This window comes from Vipera berus, assembly GCF_964194415.1.
Source record: "Vipera berus genome assembly, chromosome: 3".
NCBI lineage: Eukaryota > Metazoa > Chordata > Lepidosauria > Squamata > Viperidae > Vipera > Vipera berus.
In genome coordinates, this window is record NC_138204.1 from 153,075,158 (window position 1) to 153,088,674 (window position 13,517).

The following is a 13,517-nucleotide window of genomic DNA, read 5'->3' on the forward strand; positions in this document are numbered from 1 at the left end:
TTAGCTGCGAAGTCGTGTCCGACTCATTGCGACCCTATGGACAATGTTCCTCCAGGCCTTTCTGTCCTCTACCATCTGCTGGAGTCCATTTAAGCTCACGCCTACTGCTTCAGTGACTCCATCCAGCCACCTCATTCTCTGTCGTCCCCTCAATCTTTCCCAGCATTAGGCTCTTCTCCAGTGAGTCCTTCCTTCTCATTAGGTGGCCAAAGTATTTGAGTTTTAGCTTCAGGATCTGGCCTTCTAAAGAGCAGTCAGGGTTGATCTCCTCTAGGACTGACCGGTTTGATCGCCTTGCAGTCCAAGGGACTCGCAGGAGTCTTATCTAAATATCTAACACTAAATATATTTCATTGGAAAATTTCTCTGGTGAGGTTTTTCAACTTTTTAGAGATCATGTTGATGATTAGCCCAACCCGATTCTAGCTCTGTGGGATCCCAGTGTCCATTCTGTCTCATTGCAGGTGGGAAGGATGAGTGCGTATGCTGACATTTATGCATCAAAGCAAGGACATCAGGGTTCCACTGAAGGTGGTTACCAGCGCTATGGAGTTCGCTCTTACCTGCACCAGTTTTATGAAGACTGCACAGGATCCATTTGGGAGTATGATGATGATTTTCAGATTCAGAGGTCACCCAACAAGTGGAGCTCTACATTTTGGAAGGTACAGCTCCTACCCAATAATTGTCTTGCAGCAGATCTGTGGAGTCTTGACTCCAAAGACCTCACAACCCATCGTCACTAATGACTGATGAGTTTTTAGCTTTTCCATTATAACTTGGTTGTTAATAACTTCAATGGAAAGGTGGGGTGTTTATTTAATAAATCAGTAAATACACAATGTATTTATTCTCAACTGTCCATCTCCTTCTATTTTGAAAGCAGAAAACTGGAAGGCTTTGATGTGGCATGTTAGGCCAAATGGTAGATACAAGCTATCTTCATTAAACTCACTATATTCTAAACCAGGGGTCCCCAACCCCCGATCCGTGGACCGGTACCAATCCGCGGCATGCCAGCAACCGGTCCGCACAAACAAGCAAAGCCCCATCCCGGGATGCAGGCAGCACATAAAACCACACACTCTCCTGTCCACGGAAAAACCTCTCTCCATGTAACCGGTCCCTGGTGCCCAAAGGTTTGGGGACCTCTGTTCTAAACTATTCCCCCTTCAAGGTACAGGAATCTGTTCTGGAACATAAAAAAGATCAGATGTTCAAAATGAATATTGAACCAAAAAGCAGCCCTTTTTCTTTCAGAATAAATTGTCCCAAATTCCATTATTGGGATAGTAATAAAAGGAAAATACAGCATTCAAATTAGAAATGCAAATGTTTACAGGAAGGATAATTTTTATTAAATCAAAAGCTCACACACACACACACACACACACACACACACACACACATATATATATATATATATATATATATATATATATATACACATGTATATATATATATATATATATATATATATATATATATATATATATATATATATATATATATATATATATATATATATACATATACACATACACATACACATACACATACACACACATATATATATATATACACAGAACAATTTATTTATTCTTTTTTGCTTATTATATATGTCTACTGATTTTCATGGGACTTAGGCACTGATAACTATGGTGTTTATAGACAGCTATCCCTGATCTCAAAACTCTCCAGATGTGATAAGACAGCAATTGCCAGCAAAACTCCAAACTTTTCCACAAGAGAACAGATTCATCCGTCAACAGGATGAAAGCCTTAAGCAAATTAAGTTTCATAGAAGTGACTATAAATACCAGTGACACATTAGGTATGTTTAACATCTAAGACTATAGCCACAAAGCAAAAGCCATTAGAATAGAAACTTGCCTTGTTGATTTCTGAACTCTCTCTATTTTTCAGGTTGGACTCATCTCGGGGACAATGTTTATGCTGACAGGGATCATAGTTCTTGTAGTAGGGTTTCTGGTAACCCCCAAAATTGAAGCCCTTGGAGTAGAAGATTTTGTGGTAGTGGATACCCATGCCGTCCAATTTAACAGAGCCCTTGATGTGTGCAAGTTGGCAGGAGCAATATTATTTTGCATTGGAGGGACCACGATGGCAGCCTGTTTACTTATGTCTGCATTTGCAAAAAGCTATTCCAAAGAAGAAAAGTACCTGCAACAGAAATTTAAAGAGAGAATAGCAGATATGAAAGCCCAAACATACCCAGTCACAAAAGCCCCAGCACCTGGAGAATCCAAGATACCCGTTACGTTGTCTAAAGTTCAAAATATCCAGCCCTTATCTGAGACCTGATTCCTCTTCTCTCTATCCTAACACACCCTTCTTGTGAATTTGAAAAGGTTGCCTTGATTAGCACTTCAACCTGGGTTTGCAGTGCGGCAGTTCTGCACTCAGCAGGAAAAGAAGCAGGCAGGGGGTGAAAAAAAACCTATTTTGATAGGAACTACAGGAACGATAAGGAAGTGAAGGTTCAGCCATCACTGGTTTCAATACAGCGTTATTGTGTATGTTGTGAAGGGTTTTTTTTTGTTCTCCCCTTCCAGAACATGGTTCATTCTTCTCCACTTATCTCTTCCTTGTTACATATTTTATTCCTTTTAAATAATGAATATGTCTGTCTGTTTAGTGTGAACAATTTGAATCGTGTCCTGTTCAAAAAGAACTGTCAGAGTCCCACAAAAACTGTGTGTGTGTGTGTGTACCAGACAGTAGAAAGCAGGCAATTTCTGTTTCTATTAGACATGTTTATTCTCCTGGAGTGCAAGCAGAAGCACATCTTGTGCAAACTTTTTTTTTTAAAAAAAGCCATCATATGCATGTGATTCTATTTTTTTTAATACCCAAAGCTTTCTATCCATTCTAAATTTAGAAATTTAAACCCCTTTATCTTTGGCCTTCAAAGCCTCTTCCTATTGCAATTGTGGTTTTTCAGCTTGCCACTCTTTTGAGAAGGGAACACAATTTGCTTGTGTTTTGTATCTCAGAGAGGCTTAATACTGTTTTAAAGACATAGAAAACCTCACTCCCCAAACCAGAAAACCACAGTCACTTCCTCTTGCACAAAGCAGCCCGCTCTTTCTTCACCATGCGAATTCATTCCCAACCATTCTATATAACAACAGTAGCAAATGACAGTGCGACTTTTAAGTCAAAATATATAATATTGAAGGCCAGTAATTTTATCATATTTATCAAAAGCTCATCTTTTTAAAGAGATTACAATGTTTTTAATCGTTGAAAGAAAGGCTGCATCAAACCGATTTCTTCTGGGGTCATTCTCAATCCCTCAGCCAACATATATCTTTATTTTTTTAACTCTCCATTTGTATTAACATCCACCAAGGCTATTATGAAAGGTGCCCAGTGTTTAGCATGGAAAAGAATACAGAATTAATTAACTCAGTGGCAAGTCTGGCCTTGAGCCCTTAGGAAGAAAAGAAAAAATGGTCTGGTTATGCTAGACAGGGTGCACAGTTTTACTAGAACAAGGCAAGGGCAATAAAAAAAATTCATCCCAGGCATTTGGATGTGTACATAGAGCTCTTATACTGTACATAGGCATATGGAAATTCTTCCTTTTAATGTCATGGTCATCAAAGACATACTACAACAGCATCAAATAACCAGAAGAGCAAGAACCAGAACTTTGTATCTCCCTCGACATCCAAAGCAGTAAAAGAGGGAGTAAAGAAGAATGTCACATACATACATACATACATACATACATACATACCTGCATACACAGAGAGAGAAAGCCAGAGCAAAATTGGCCTACTCCATTTGTGAACGACCATCAACCAACAACAACATCCCTATCCGTGATTTGTTATTAATTTCAGCAGGACTGTTGTAGGAAAAATGTCAGGAAGTATCACATTTAGTTTGATGTCTGAGATATTCTTCCATCTTTCCTTGAATCTGTTGGATCTTGAGTTGAAGTACCAGATATTACATTTCTGATTAAGAAAGCAAGCTTTTCCTTAAGCAGAGAACAGTTGTGAAAATGCTTACTTACTGTTTTACCTTGTCATTAAAATATAAATCACACCTGTCTCAAGAGACAGTTACTGTCAACACTTTAATCAATGGAACTAAAAAAAAACCTATGTAAAAATGTGAACTTTGTATTATTTGACAACATGTGTTCCCCTACAATTCCGTATATTTTTTCCAATGGACTAATAAAATTATTGAGAACTAGCTTTCTTGATGAGGGATTGATTGATTGATTGATTGATTGATTAATTTATAACTATTCAATGTTCACAGTGTCACCTAGGAGTTACTGACTGGGTTCACACATTGTATGTTTAGCCTTAGTTTATTAAGCAAGTTACAGTTGTTTGGATTCACAAAACACATTAAGCTATACATTAAATAAACAATGCTATGATTCAGAGTAATTTGTCAACTTTATTTTATGGAAGTTGGGGAAAGGAAACACACAGTTTTACAGTGATGTCTCAGAAGCAGCTTTGGGGGGAAATGGCAATTGGACTTCAGTTCTACAATAAAATTGAAATAGCTTGTTGGATGAGAAGTGAAAAGTTTTCAAAGAAAAAAACCAAGAAAATCCAGTTGCCTTTTGGAAAAAGCACCTTTGGGACAGCCATGACCTGGCTGCAAAGTTTAACCTAAGAAACCTTTAAGAAGGTTATTGTTGTTGTTTGCAAAACAGCTAGACAAATACACACAGCATATACTGAAAACACAAGCCTGAGAGATTATTATTATTGTTATTTTAGGAACTGCCATAGCTTAGACATGGAACCCTAACCATAGGTTTTGTATTCTGTCACCAATTAGCTGAAAGGAGCACTTCATGGAGCTTCATTAGACTGAGGTAGAAAGATAAGAAGCACAATTATGACACTAACTCTTATCTTTAATATAGGGTTACATAAACACTTGCAAGACTGTATTTTTTTTTCCTTCCTCTCCTTTTATTCTCTGAAAAACTAGGGAGGATTCTGTTGTAAAGTGTGCGGCCACATGGACACAAGAATGAGACAGGGTACACGAACTGTTCCTTTTATTGATCACATAATGGAAGCACAGTCCTACCCTCGTCAATCCCTTATATACTACTGATGCCCGACGAGCTGACCAACCCCATTGCTCTGTTTTCCCACTGGCCAGGTAACACCCAACCTAGTGTAGTATATTTCCTGCCAGACAGGTTTACCAATCACATCACCTGAGTGATGCCAGTGATGTTAGGTTGGCTGTGCCAGCCAAGCATCCTACATACACAACAGATTCCTTCTGAAATGCTTCCTATGCCCCCTCCTCCTCCCTGTGGACTGAGATTCCTTTTACAGGACAGTTGTTCAATCTGTGGCTCTTCTCCCTGCCAAGGTCATTCCCAAATAACAGAATAACAGAGTTGGAAGGTACCTTGGAGGTCCTCTAGTCCAACCCCCCTGCTCAAGCAGTAAACTACACAGTTTCAGACAAATGGTTGTCCAAACTCTTAAAAACCTCCAATGTTGGAGCATTCACAACTTTTGGGGGCAAATCATTCCACTGTCAGAAAAGTTTTCCTTAGTTCTAGTTGGTTCTCTCCTGGATTAGTTTGCATGAGCAGTAGTGATGACAATCGCGCAGCCCACTTCAAAGTATTTTAGAGGGGCTGGCAAATAGAAAGGTATCATGGGAAAATGCCCTCAGCTACAAACGTCATGGGAAATGTTAAGCACTCCACTGCCCCACAACATCCTTTTCTGCATTAAAAAGTTAATCACAGCAGTCAATCTTATGGGAGGAGAGACTGCAGCTATTATTAAGACAAGGTATCTGAAATACGTGAGACAGAAAAATAACTGGGTAAGAATTTTGGTAATTTTTGAAATACTTCAAGAAGTAATTCAGTAATTCCTCAAGAAGTAATTCTATAAAATGATTCTATCACTCTTTTCTTTGGATGTACTTTAGAGCCATTATAGCAAACCTTAACTGTAAGTCTGATCTTGCTGTTTTCATGGATGTCTTATTCACTGTAGTTTTTCCTCACTTCTGTCAAGAAGGCAACATAAGGGCAATAGGAAGATAGGGCTCTGTGGCCTTTCCAATGGAACTTTGATTAAAGACTGGGAAGAACAGAAATGTGACATTTTGAGTCTCCCGGTGGAGTTCCATGAAGGACATTCATAGTGACATCTGAGATAGTCACCATATTTTTCAGTTGCATTTCGATAGCATAGTGTCTTGAAGTTAGATTGAAAAAATAATTTACATGAATTTCTAGGAGAAAAAAACCCCTAAAGCTGTCAAGAAGAGTATTGTTCAGAAAAGGGCAGATGCGTTATCAAACAGCGAAGTTGACATGAATGAAAAGCCCTCTAGAATTTCAATGTTTTGGCATATTTGGTCAATACAAATTCTAAAACTTGGGCAATCAGCTTTTGACCTTCTTCAATGTCCATAGCTGTGGGAGCAAGCATAAACCACTTTTATAGATACTTAAGGCACAAAGTTGCCTTTTGGTCACTAGGACTAAATTATTAAGTCTTTTTTAGAAACAAAATAACCTATTTTAACTTGTTTCAGTAGCATAGTTTCAGAAGCAAAGCGTTTTCTCATATTGTTATTACTTTCCTCCCTAACACGAAAATGTTTCACCCTTAATTAGATTACACAGAAATAAAAAATAGTAATGTTAGAATTTTACCCCATAATAGCATTTATCTTGATTCTTTCTATCAAAGGACCAATACAATATTTTGCACTAAAGTCCTTTCCTAGAGAGCTTTGCAAGTCAACATACATCTGATCTCATCATTATGACTGCAGATGCAGAAATAATAAAAAAGGAACAACTTGAGGGGAAAGCATAAGTATTGTTGACCCACACAATAAGAGGCAAATAACCTTGAGCAGAACAAGATGGCAAGCAAGAAAATGCTACTACCTCTTAAGCAACCTGGCTGAATCACAATCCATATTACCATATAATATAAATTCCCCTTGTTGCACCGTAGCATTCAACCAATCCTATCAGTTCTCTACCAAACAACTCCAGCCGTTGTTTCTGGATTTTGAAATCCCACAAACACAGAGAGCAGAAGACAAATAGCTCGTGAAATTTATGCTGAGCTCTAATTTATAGTAGCATAGCTTGATTAGCAATCACTGCTTTTTACTTCATGTTAATGAATGCACTCTCAGTTTAGGCCATTTCTTTCATTTCTTGATGACCAGCCTCTTCTCCTTGTTGTTGTTGTGTTTTTTTCAAAAAAAATAAAATTATTCCCATAGCATGAGCTGAAGGATGGGAACATCTCTGCTCTCTTCTTCAGGTATGTGGCAATAGAAAAGTTTCCATTATGATTTTGTGCAGTAGCTCCAAATTGGTTTTGATAGCATCACAAACATTATTTGGTAGCCTGATGCATTTCATCTTTACAGTATTTTGTAAAAAAAAAAAGGGTGGGGAACATAAAAATTTGGTTTCCATTTTCTTAATTATCATAACTTATTTTTTGTAATAGCGTCTATATATATATATGGGTAGTCCTTGTTTAGTGACTGCCTTGTTTAGAGACTCTTCACAGTTACTATGGTATGAGAAAATAACTTTATGATCACTCCTCACATTTTTTACCTTTACAAGCAAAGGGAAGCTGAAATAAGATCATAAACATAATTGCAGCTTCACTTAGCGACTGCTTTCCTTAATGACTGAGTTCCTGGTCCCAATGATGATCACTAAATAAGGGCTATCTGTGGCAATATTAAACAGCATCATAAGTCAAAGCCAAAAAATATATCCCTGTTTATAAATTAAAAGCTGAACTAAACAAAATCGATAATATCGCATTGTTTTATTGTTCCATTTGTCTGATCCATTCATAAAGGCATTTGTTATTTAACAAATTTGCTATCCTGTTTCCGAAAGGCATTGGATATATTTGCATTGAGAGAATTAGTGCATTGAGAGAAACGCATAAAAATACGAATAGGCAAATAGATTAAAACATCATTTAAACCAGATGCAGTAAATACTAGATTCAAATGTATGGCCAAAATAAAAGAAAGAAGTTGGGCCCAAAATGTCATAAGCGAGCCATAGAAAAAACTGACCTCAGCAATTGGCAGATGGTGAAGAAGGACTTCAACTGTCTGACAAGCTGCTTTTAGGAAAATTCATTCTTAGACAACAGAAATAGGACAGAGTTTGCCAACAGATTTAGCTGCCTGAGGTTGTATTTCCCTCAAGTCAAAGAACGTAGTAATCAAGGCCAGCTAATTCATTGCAGCCTCTGAATCCCTTGTCCAAGGGATGTTGATCCTGTTATACAGTAATACTATATTATATCAGGATCAACAGGATGTTGATCCTGTTATAATACTAATGATACAATTTTAATTTATTAATAATTTGTTCTCCTTCATGGCACACTAACTATGATAGGACCAGTCCAGTATGATAGAACTATGATAGAACCAGTATCCAGTATGGATACAATTGATAGAATTACTAGGAAGGTAGTTCAACCCTGTGACTTCTTAGTCCCCTTTAGTCCATCTTTTACAGTGGTCTTCTTCCCAGCTTGACTTACATGAATTATCAACACCCTACTGAGAAGAAAGAGCCTGAGGTAATGTCTCATAGTGAGATAAAAAAGAGACGGAGACAGAAAGGCTACCTTAGCTCTTCTTGTCTACATATGCATGACTTACATATCACAGGGAGACAGATGTGAATGTGTATAGCGACCCCATTAGCCAGAGGGTCTCTTAACATCCACACTCTAGTTGATGGGAAATGGAAGGGACAAAAGCAGGCCTTCCTGTCACTTGGGTTAACAATCTGAAAACAGTCACCCAATGTCACATAATATTAGCTGACTCCAGGCAGGAGTTAGCATGGGCAGACCGCATGCGATATGTTGTCTATCTCTGTACATTGTTCAAAAGTTAAAAAGTCACATTAATTAACAGGTAAATGTAACAGGATCCAATCTGGTTCGGTCACAGGAACCAACAGCTTTGTCTTCCGAGCTTTCGGACTTGTGCTAGAGACACACTCTGCTAGAGAGACATTCCCTGAGGATGGGCTCCATCACAAGTCCGAAAGCTCAGAAGACAAAGCTTCTGGTCCTGGTGACCGACCCAGATTGGATCCTGCATCATTATCCTGGGACGCATATATTTGCCTTCTTTCATGAGGTAAATGTAAGTAACACAATCAACGTTACTATTAGCCACAGTAAGTTAAGACATTTCAGACAGCCTATGCTGGGTGATGAAGAACAGAATTCTAATAAAGGAGTATATTTGTTGCTCAGGTTTGAGCAAGAGCCTTGGTGGAGCAGTGGGCTAATGCCTCCTTAAGTAACACCAGCTGCCTGCAATTAGTGCAGGTTCGCATCCCACCAGGCTCAAGGTTGACTCAGCCTTCCATCCTTCCGAGGTAGGTAAAATGAGGACCCAGATTGTTGGGGGCAATAAGCTGACTTTGTAATAATGCCGCTTGGCGGGGGCCGAAAGCCCTAATAAGCAGACATATACATAGAATGAAGGCTATTGCTAAGCACATTGGTTTGTGCTTAAATTGTAAGCCGCCCTGAGTCTTCGGAGAAGGGCGGGATATAAATGGGATTAAAATAAAATAAAAATAAATGAGGGGTCCTTGGTGTTCTCTGAGCTTGGTAGTTTTCTTGCAGACTTTTCATTACCCAAACTAGGTAACATCATCACTTCAAGAATAAAGCTGTGAGGGGCTGCTGTGCATCACTCATACATGAGGGTTTGCGGGGGGGGGAGTTGCCCTCCTGTGCACTGAAGATGTTGTACTATTATCAGAGCTGATGTATCATTCAGTTACCAATTTGAATTGGAAACAGAATAATATCTTGGACTGGTTAGGGTTTATTTAGCAATAAAATAAAATGCAATCAATGACCATCAGGTTAAAAGAGGGAATTAAAAGACAATACAGGTAGACAATACATTTTTGTTGTCAAGTGAGACATTTGTTAAGCGAGTTTTGGGCCATTCTAGACCTTTCTTGCTACAGTTGTTAAGTGAATCATTGCGTTTTGATAAGATAGTAACCCAGTTGTTAAGTGAATCTGGCTTTCCCACTGAAGATGGAGGACGCGCTCGGCTGAGCTCCGCGAGCTCCAGCTGATAGGCGTCCCCTGGGAGCCCCTCACAAGCCTTTACGGCTTGCTGAGATGGGATTGGGGTTTGCCGAGGGGCAATGTGGCAACGCGGAGGCGGACGAAGGCGGACGAAGCCAGCAGCGGTCTTTTTGGATTTGTGCTGTTTGAGCGACCGGCTGCTGGCTGCTGGCCCTGCTACCTACCGGCTGCTTCCTCCCGCCGTTTCTCACTCTCTCCGGAGCGTTCGGGCTGCTCATAGCTGGCGTGGCGCTCCCTGCTGCTTTCGGGCCGTCCGGGCCACTTTGGTTGTTCTCGGGCCGGCTCGGGCTGATGAGGAGGACGCCCGTCGGTGAGGAGTGTGCCCGTGAGGCCCGTTGGGCTGTCCGGTCGGCGGCGGTGATGATGGTGGCGGCGGCGTGGGCGTCGGCCTTGGCGCGGGTAGCAGCCTGCGCGACGATTTTTTGGGCCGCGCTCGGCGGTGATGGCGATGGCGGCGGCGGCCCGGGTTTGGCGGCGACGGTGACGACGATATGCTCCGGACGCTCGGGAATTCACCAGCTGGCTTTAGGGCCATTTTTGTCTGTACCGGCGTTCCTGAGACTGTTGCCCCGTCGGCGGAGGCCGGCTGCTGACTCTGGTGCCTTTGGGCTTTTGATCTTTTCGCCGGCGGCGGGACTTCCATGTGGCCCCAAGCCGCCTTGGCCCGCTTTGGTGGTGGTGTCGCCCTCGGGCCGTTTTGGCGGTGGAGAGGGCGACTATTATTACTTACCTTGGCGACGATGGTTGACCTATACCCTTGCTTCAGGCCGCCTCTTATGGCGACGGCGTCTTCGGACCGCTTGGGTGGCGAAGAGGACGACCGGGAGTTATCTTACCGGAGCAAGGACGACATGGGGCTCCTGCATCGTGTATCATCTTTGGACTGCTCTTGCAGTGACGCCGGTGATTCAGACTATTTTTATTCTGGCCTGCCTACCCTCCTTGCCTTGGACACACTTTTTACCATCTGCCTGCCTATCCTCTCCCCTCTCCCTTTGGACTTTCGACATACCTGGGTATCGGCCACGGTGGGAGAGTGGCTGGACCTCTCCATTTGCAACCTCATAGAGGTGGGAGCTCTATGGGGTTTGCCTACCCAGAGGATACCTGGTCCACCCCCAGGAATGGAGTCTCTACCCGTTGTGAGAGAACGGGCTGCGGCCTGTCTTGGGGGCCACCCAACTGAGTGGCAGTGAAGTTGGGTGGGGATCCAGACTTCTGTCATGTTCAATCCTCCCATGGACAACTCAGGGATGCCTATCCTGGACTGTTTGGACTTTTTTATACTTATGCGGCAATATACGAGCACGCGTTTGTACGCCCTCAGGGGTGCCCCCCTCTCCTGGGTGCGACCTGCCTCCTTAAACGTTGATAACCTTGATGACGGGCCCGAGTTTTTGGTCTCTGAGAGATGGCTGGGCAGGGGCAGGGGCTGTTCATGTAAATCTAGAAAGCCTCTGATTATTTTTTTATCCAAATTTTTTATAGGGCTAGGGAGCGGGGTGGGAGATACCGGTTGTTTGGCTATGGGGGGTGGCCGATCTACCATGGTTCAGACCAGCCTTGGGTCTGATAGCACGGGGGGAGAACGGGGTGGCGTTGTCGCCGGGGCTCATGAGCGGGTCGTGGGATTATCAATTCCCACGACGGGGAATGGCAGCAGGCGGATAGACAGGGGCCGTATCGCTACCGGGAGGGCCGTCCCCGCTATTTGCAAGCGGTGAGGCACTCCGACCCTCTGCTTCTTCCCCGAGATCCCGGGAGCGAGGATGTGCAGCCTCCTGAGCTCCGGCTGGTGTACCTGAATGCCAGGTCCGTGGTTAATAAAGCTCCCCTCGTTAGGGATTTAGTTGAGGGTGAGCATGCGGACCTGGCTTGCATCACGGAGACTTGGTTGGGCCCAGAGGGTGGGGTCCCTTTGGTTGACCTCTGCCCACCAGGCTTCCGGGTGCTACACCGGCCACGAGCTCATGGTAGGGGTGGGGGAGTGGCGGTTACCATTAGGGAGACCTTATGTCCGCGGGAGGCCACCGTTTCTCAGATAGTCGGGTGTGAGTCTCTCTTTATGAGATTTGGTCCTGGGGCGCAGTTGGGCTTGCTGCTGGTGTACATTTCGCCTAGTCACACAGCGGCAGCCCTGCCCGAGCTGCTCGATATCCTCTCGGGCTTGGTGGTTGAGTTTCCCAAACTTATAGTTTTGGGAGACTTCAATCTACCATCCCTGGGAGGTTCATCGGAGCTAGCTCGGGAGTTCATGGCTTCCATGGCGGCCATGGACCTGACGCAAGTAATTTCAGAGCCAACTCATGAGGGAGGCCACACCCTTGACCTGATTTTTTTATCTAGACGGTGGTTGGATGATCTAGGTGGGGGCTCTCCATTTATTATACCCCTGTCATGGACCGATCATCATCTCCTGCGGCTGGTCTTCCGTTTTGCCACCCCCCGCCGTGGGGGCACGGAGCCAATTAGATGGTACCGCCCCAGACGCTTAATGGATCCTGATAGATTCCAAGCGGCGCTGGGGTCCCCACCTGCCTCCACTGCTCACAGCTCGGCGGATGCCTTAGTGGAAGCCTGGGAAAGGGCAGCCACTGAGGCACTTGACCGGGTTGTACCCTTGCGGCCCCTGACCCGGCGCAGATCCCAGCGAGCTCCATGGTTTTCCGCGGAGCTCCGGGAGATGAAGCGTCGGAAACGGGGCCTAGAGAGCTGCTGGAGGTCTAGCCGATCCGAACCCGACCGGTTGCGGTTAAGAACCTACATTAGGTCTTATCTCGCAGCGATGAGGGTGGCGAGGTGCAATTACTTCTCCACCCTCATCGCGTCCGCAGATAATCGCCCGGCCGCCTTGTTTAGGGTGACTCGCTCACTTCTTAATCAGGAGGTGAGGGAGGATCCCTTGCAGGGTCGTGCCGAGGAATTTAGCCAACATCTGTCGGATAAAATCGCTCGGATTCGGACCGGTTTGGACTCCAGCTGGGCAGAGTCAGGCGATCAGGACACGGGCGGTCTTGTCAATGTTACCTGGGAAGAGTTTGATTCTGTGACCCCTGATGAAGTGGACAGGATTATGGGGAGGCTGAGCTCCTCCACATGTTTGTTGGACCCGTGCCCTTCCTGGCTGGTTTATGCAGCTAGGGAGAGGACACGAGGCTGGCTCCAGGCGGTTATATCTGCTTCTTTGAGTGAGGGTTATTTCCCCACCGTCTTGAAGGAGGCGGTGGTGAGACCTCTCCTCAAGAAGCCTGCCTTGGACCCAGCTGTTTTGAACAACTTTCGTCCAGTCTCCAACCTTCGCTTTCTTGCGAAGGTTGTCGAGAGTGTGGTGTCGCA

The 13,517-nt window shown here is 43.5% G+C and overlaps 1 protein-coding gene across 1 annotated transcript; it reads left to right on the top strand.

Annotated features, from left to right (window-relative positions):
* Window positions 1-473: 473 nt before the first annotated feature.
* On the top strand, window positions 474-2,325 carry NRSN1 (neurensin 1; the record flags this gene model as incomplete). The annotated part of the gene is made up of 2 exons (XM_081325388.1): window positions 474-665; window positions 1,927-2,325. The coding sequence occupies 2 exons, from the start codon at window positions 474-476 to the stop codon at window positions 2,323-2,325; spliced, it is 591 nt and encodes a 196-aa protein (XP_081181514.1).
* Window positions 2,326-13,517: the final 11,192 nt, after the last annotated feature.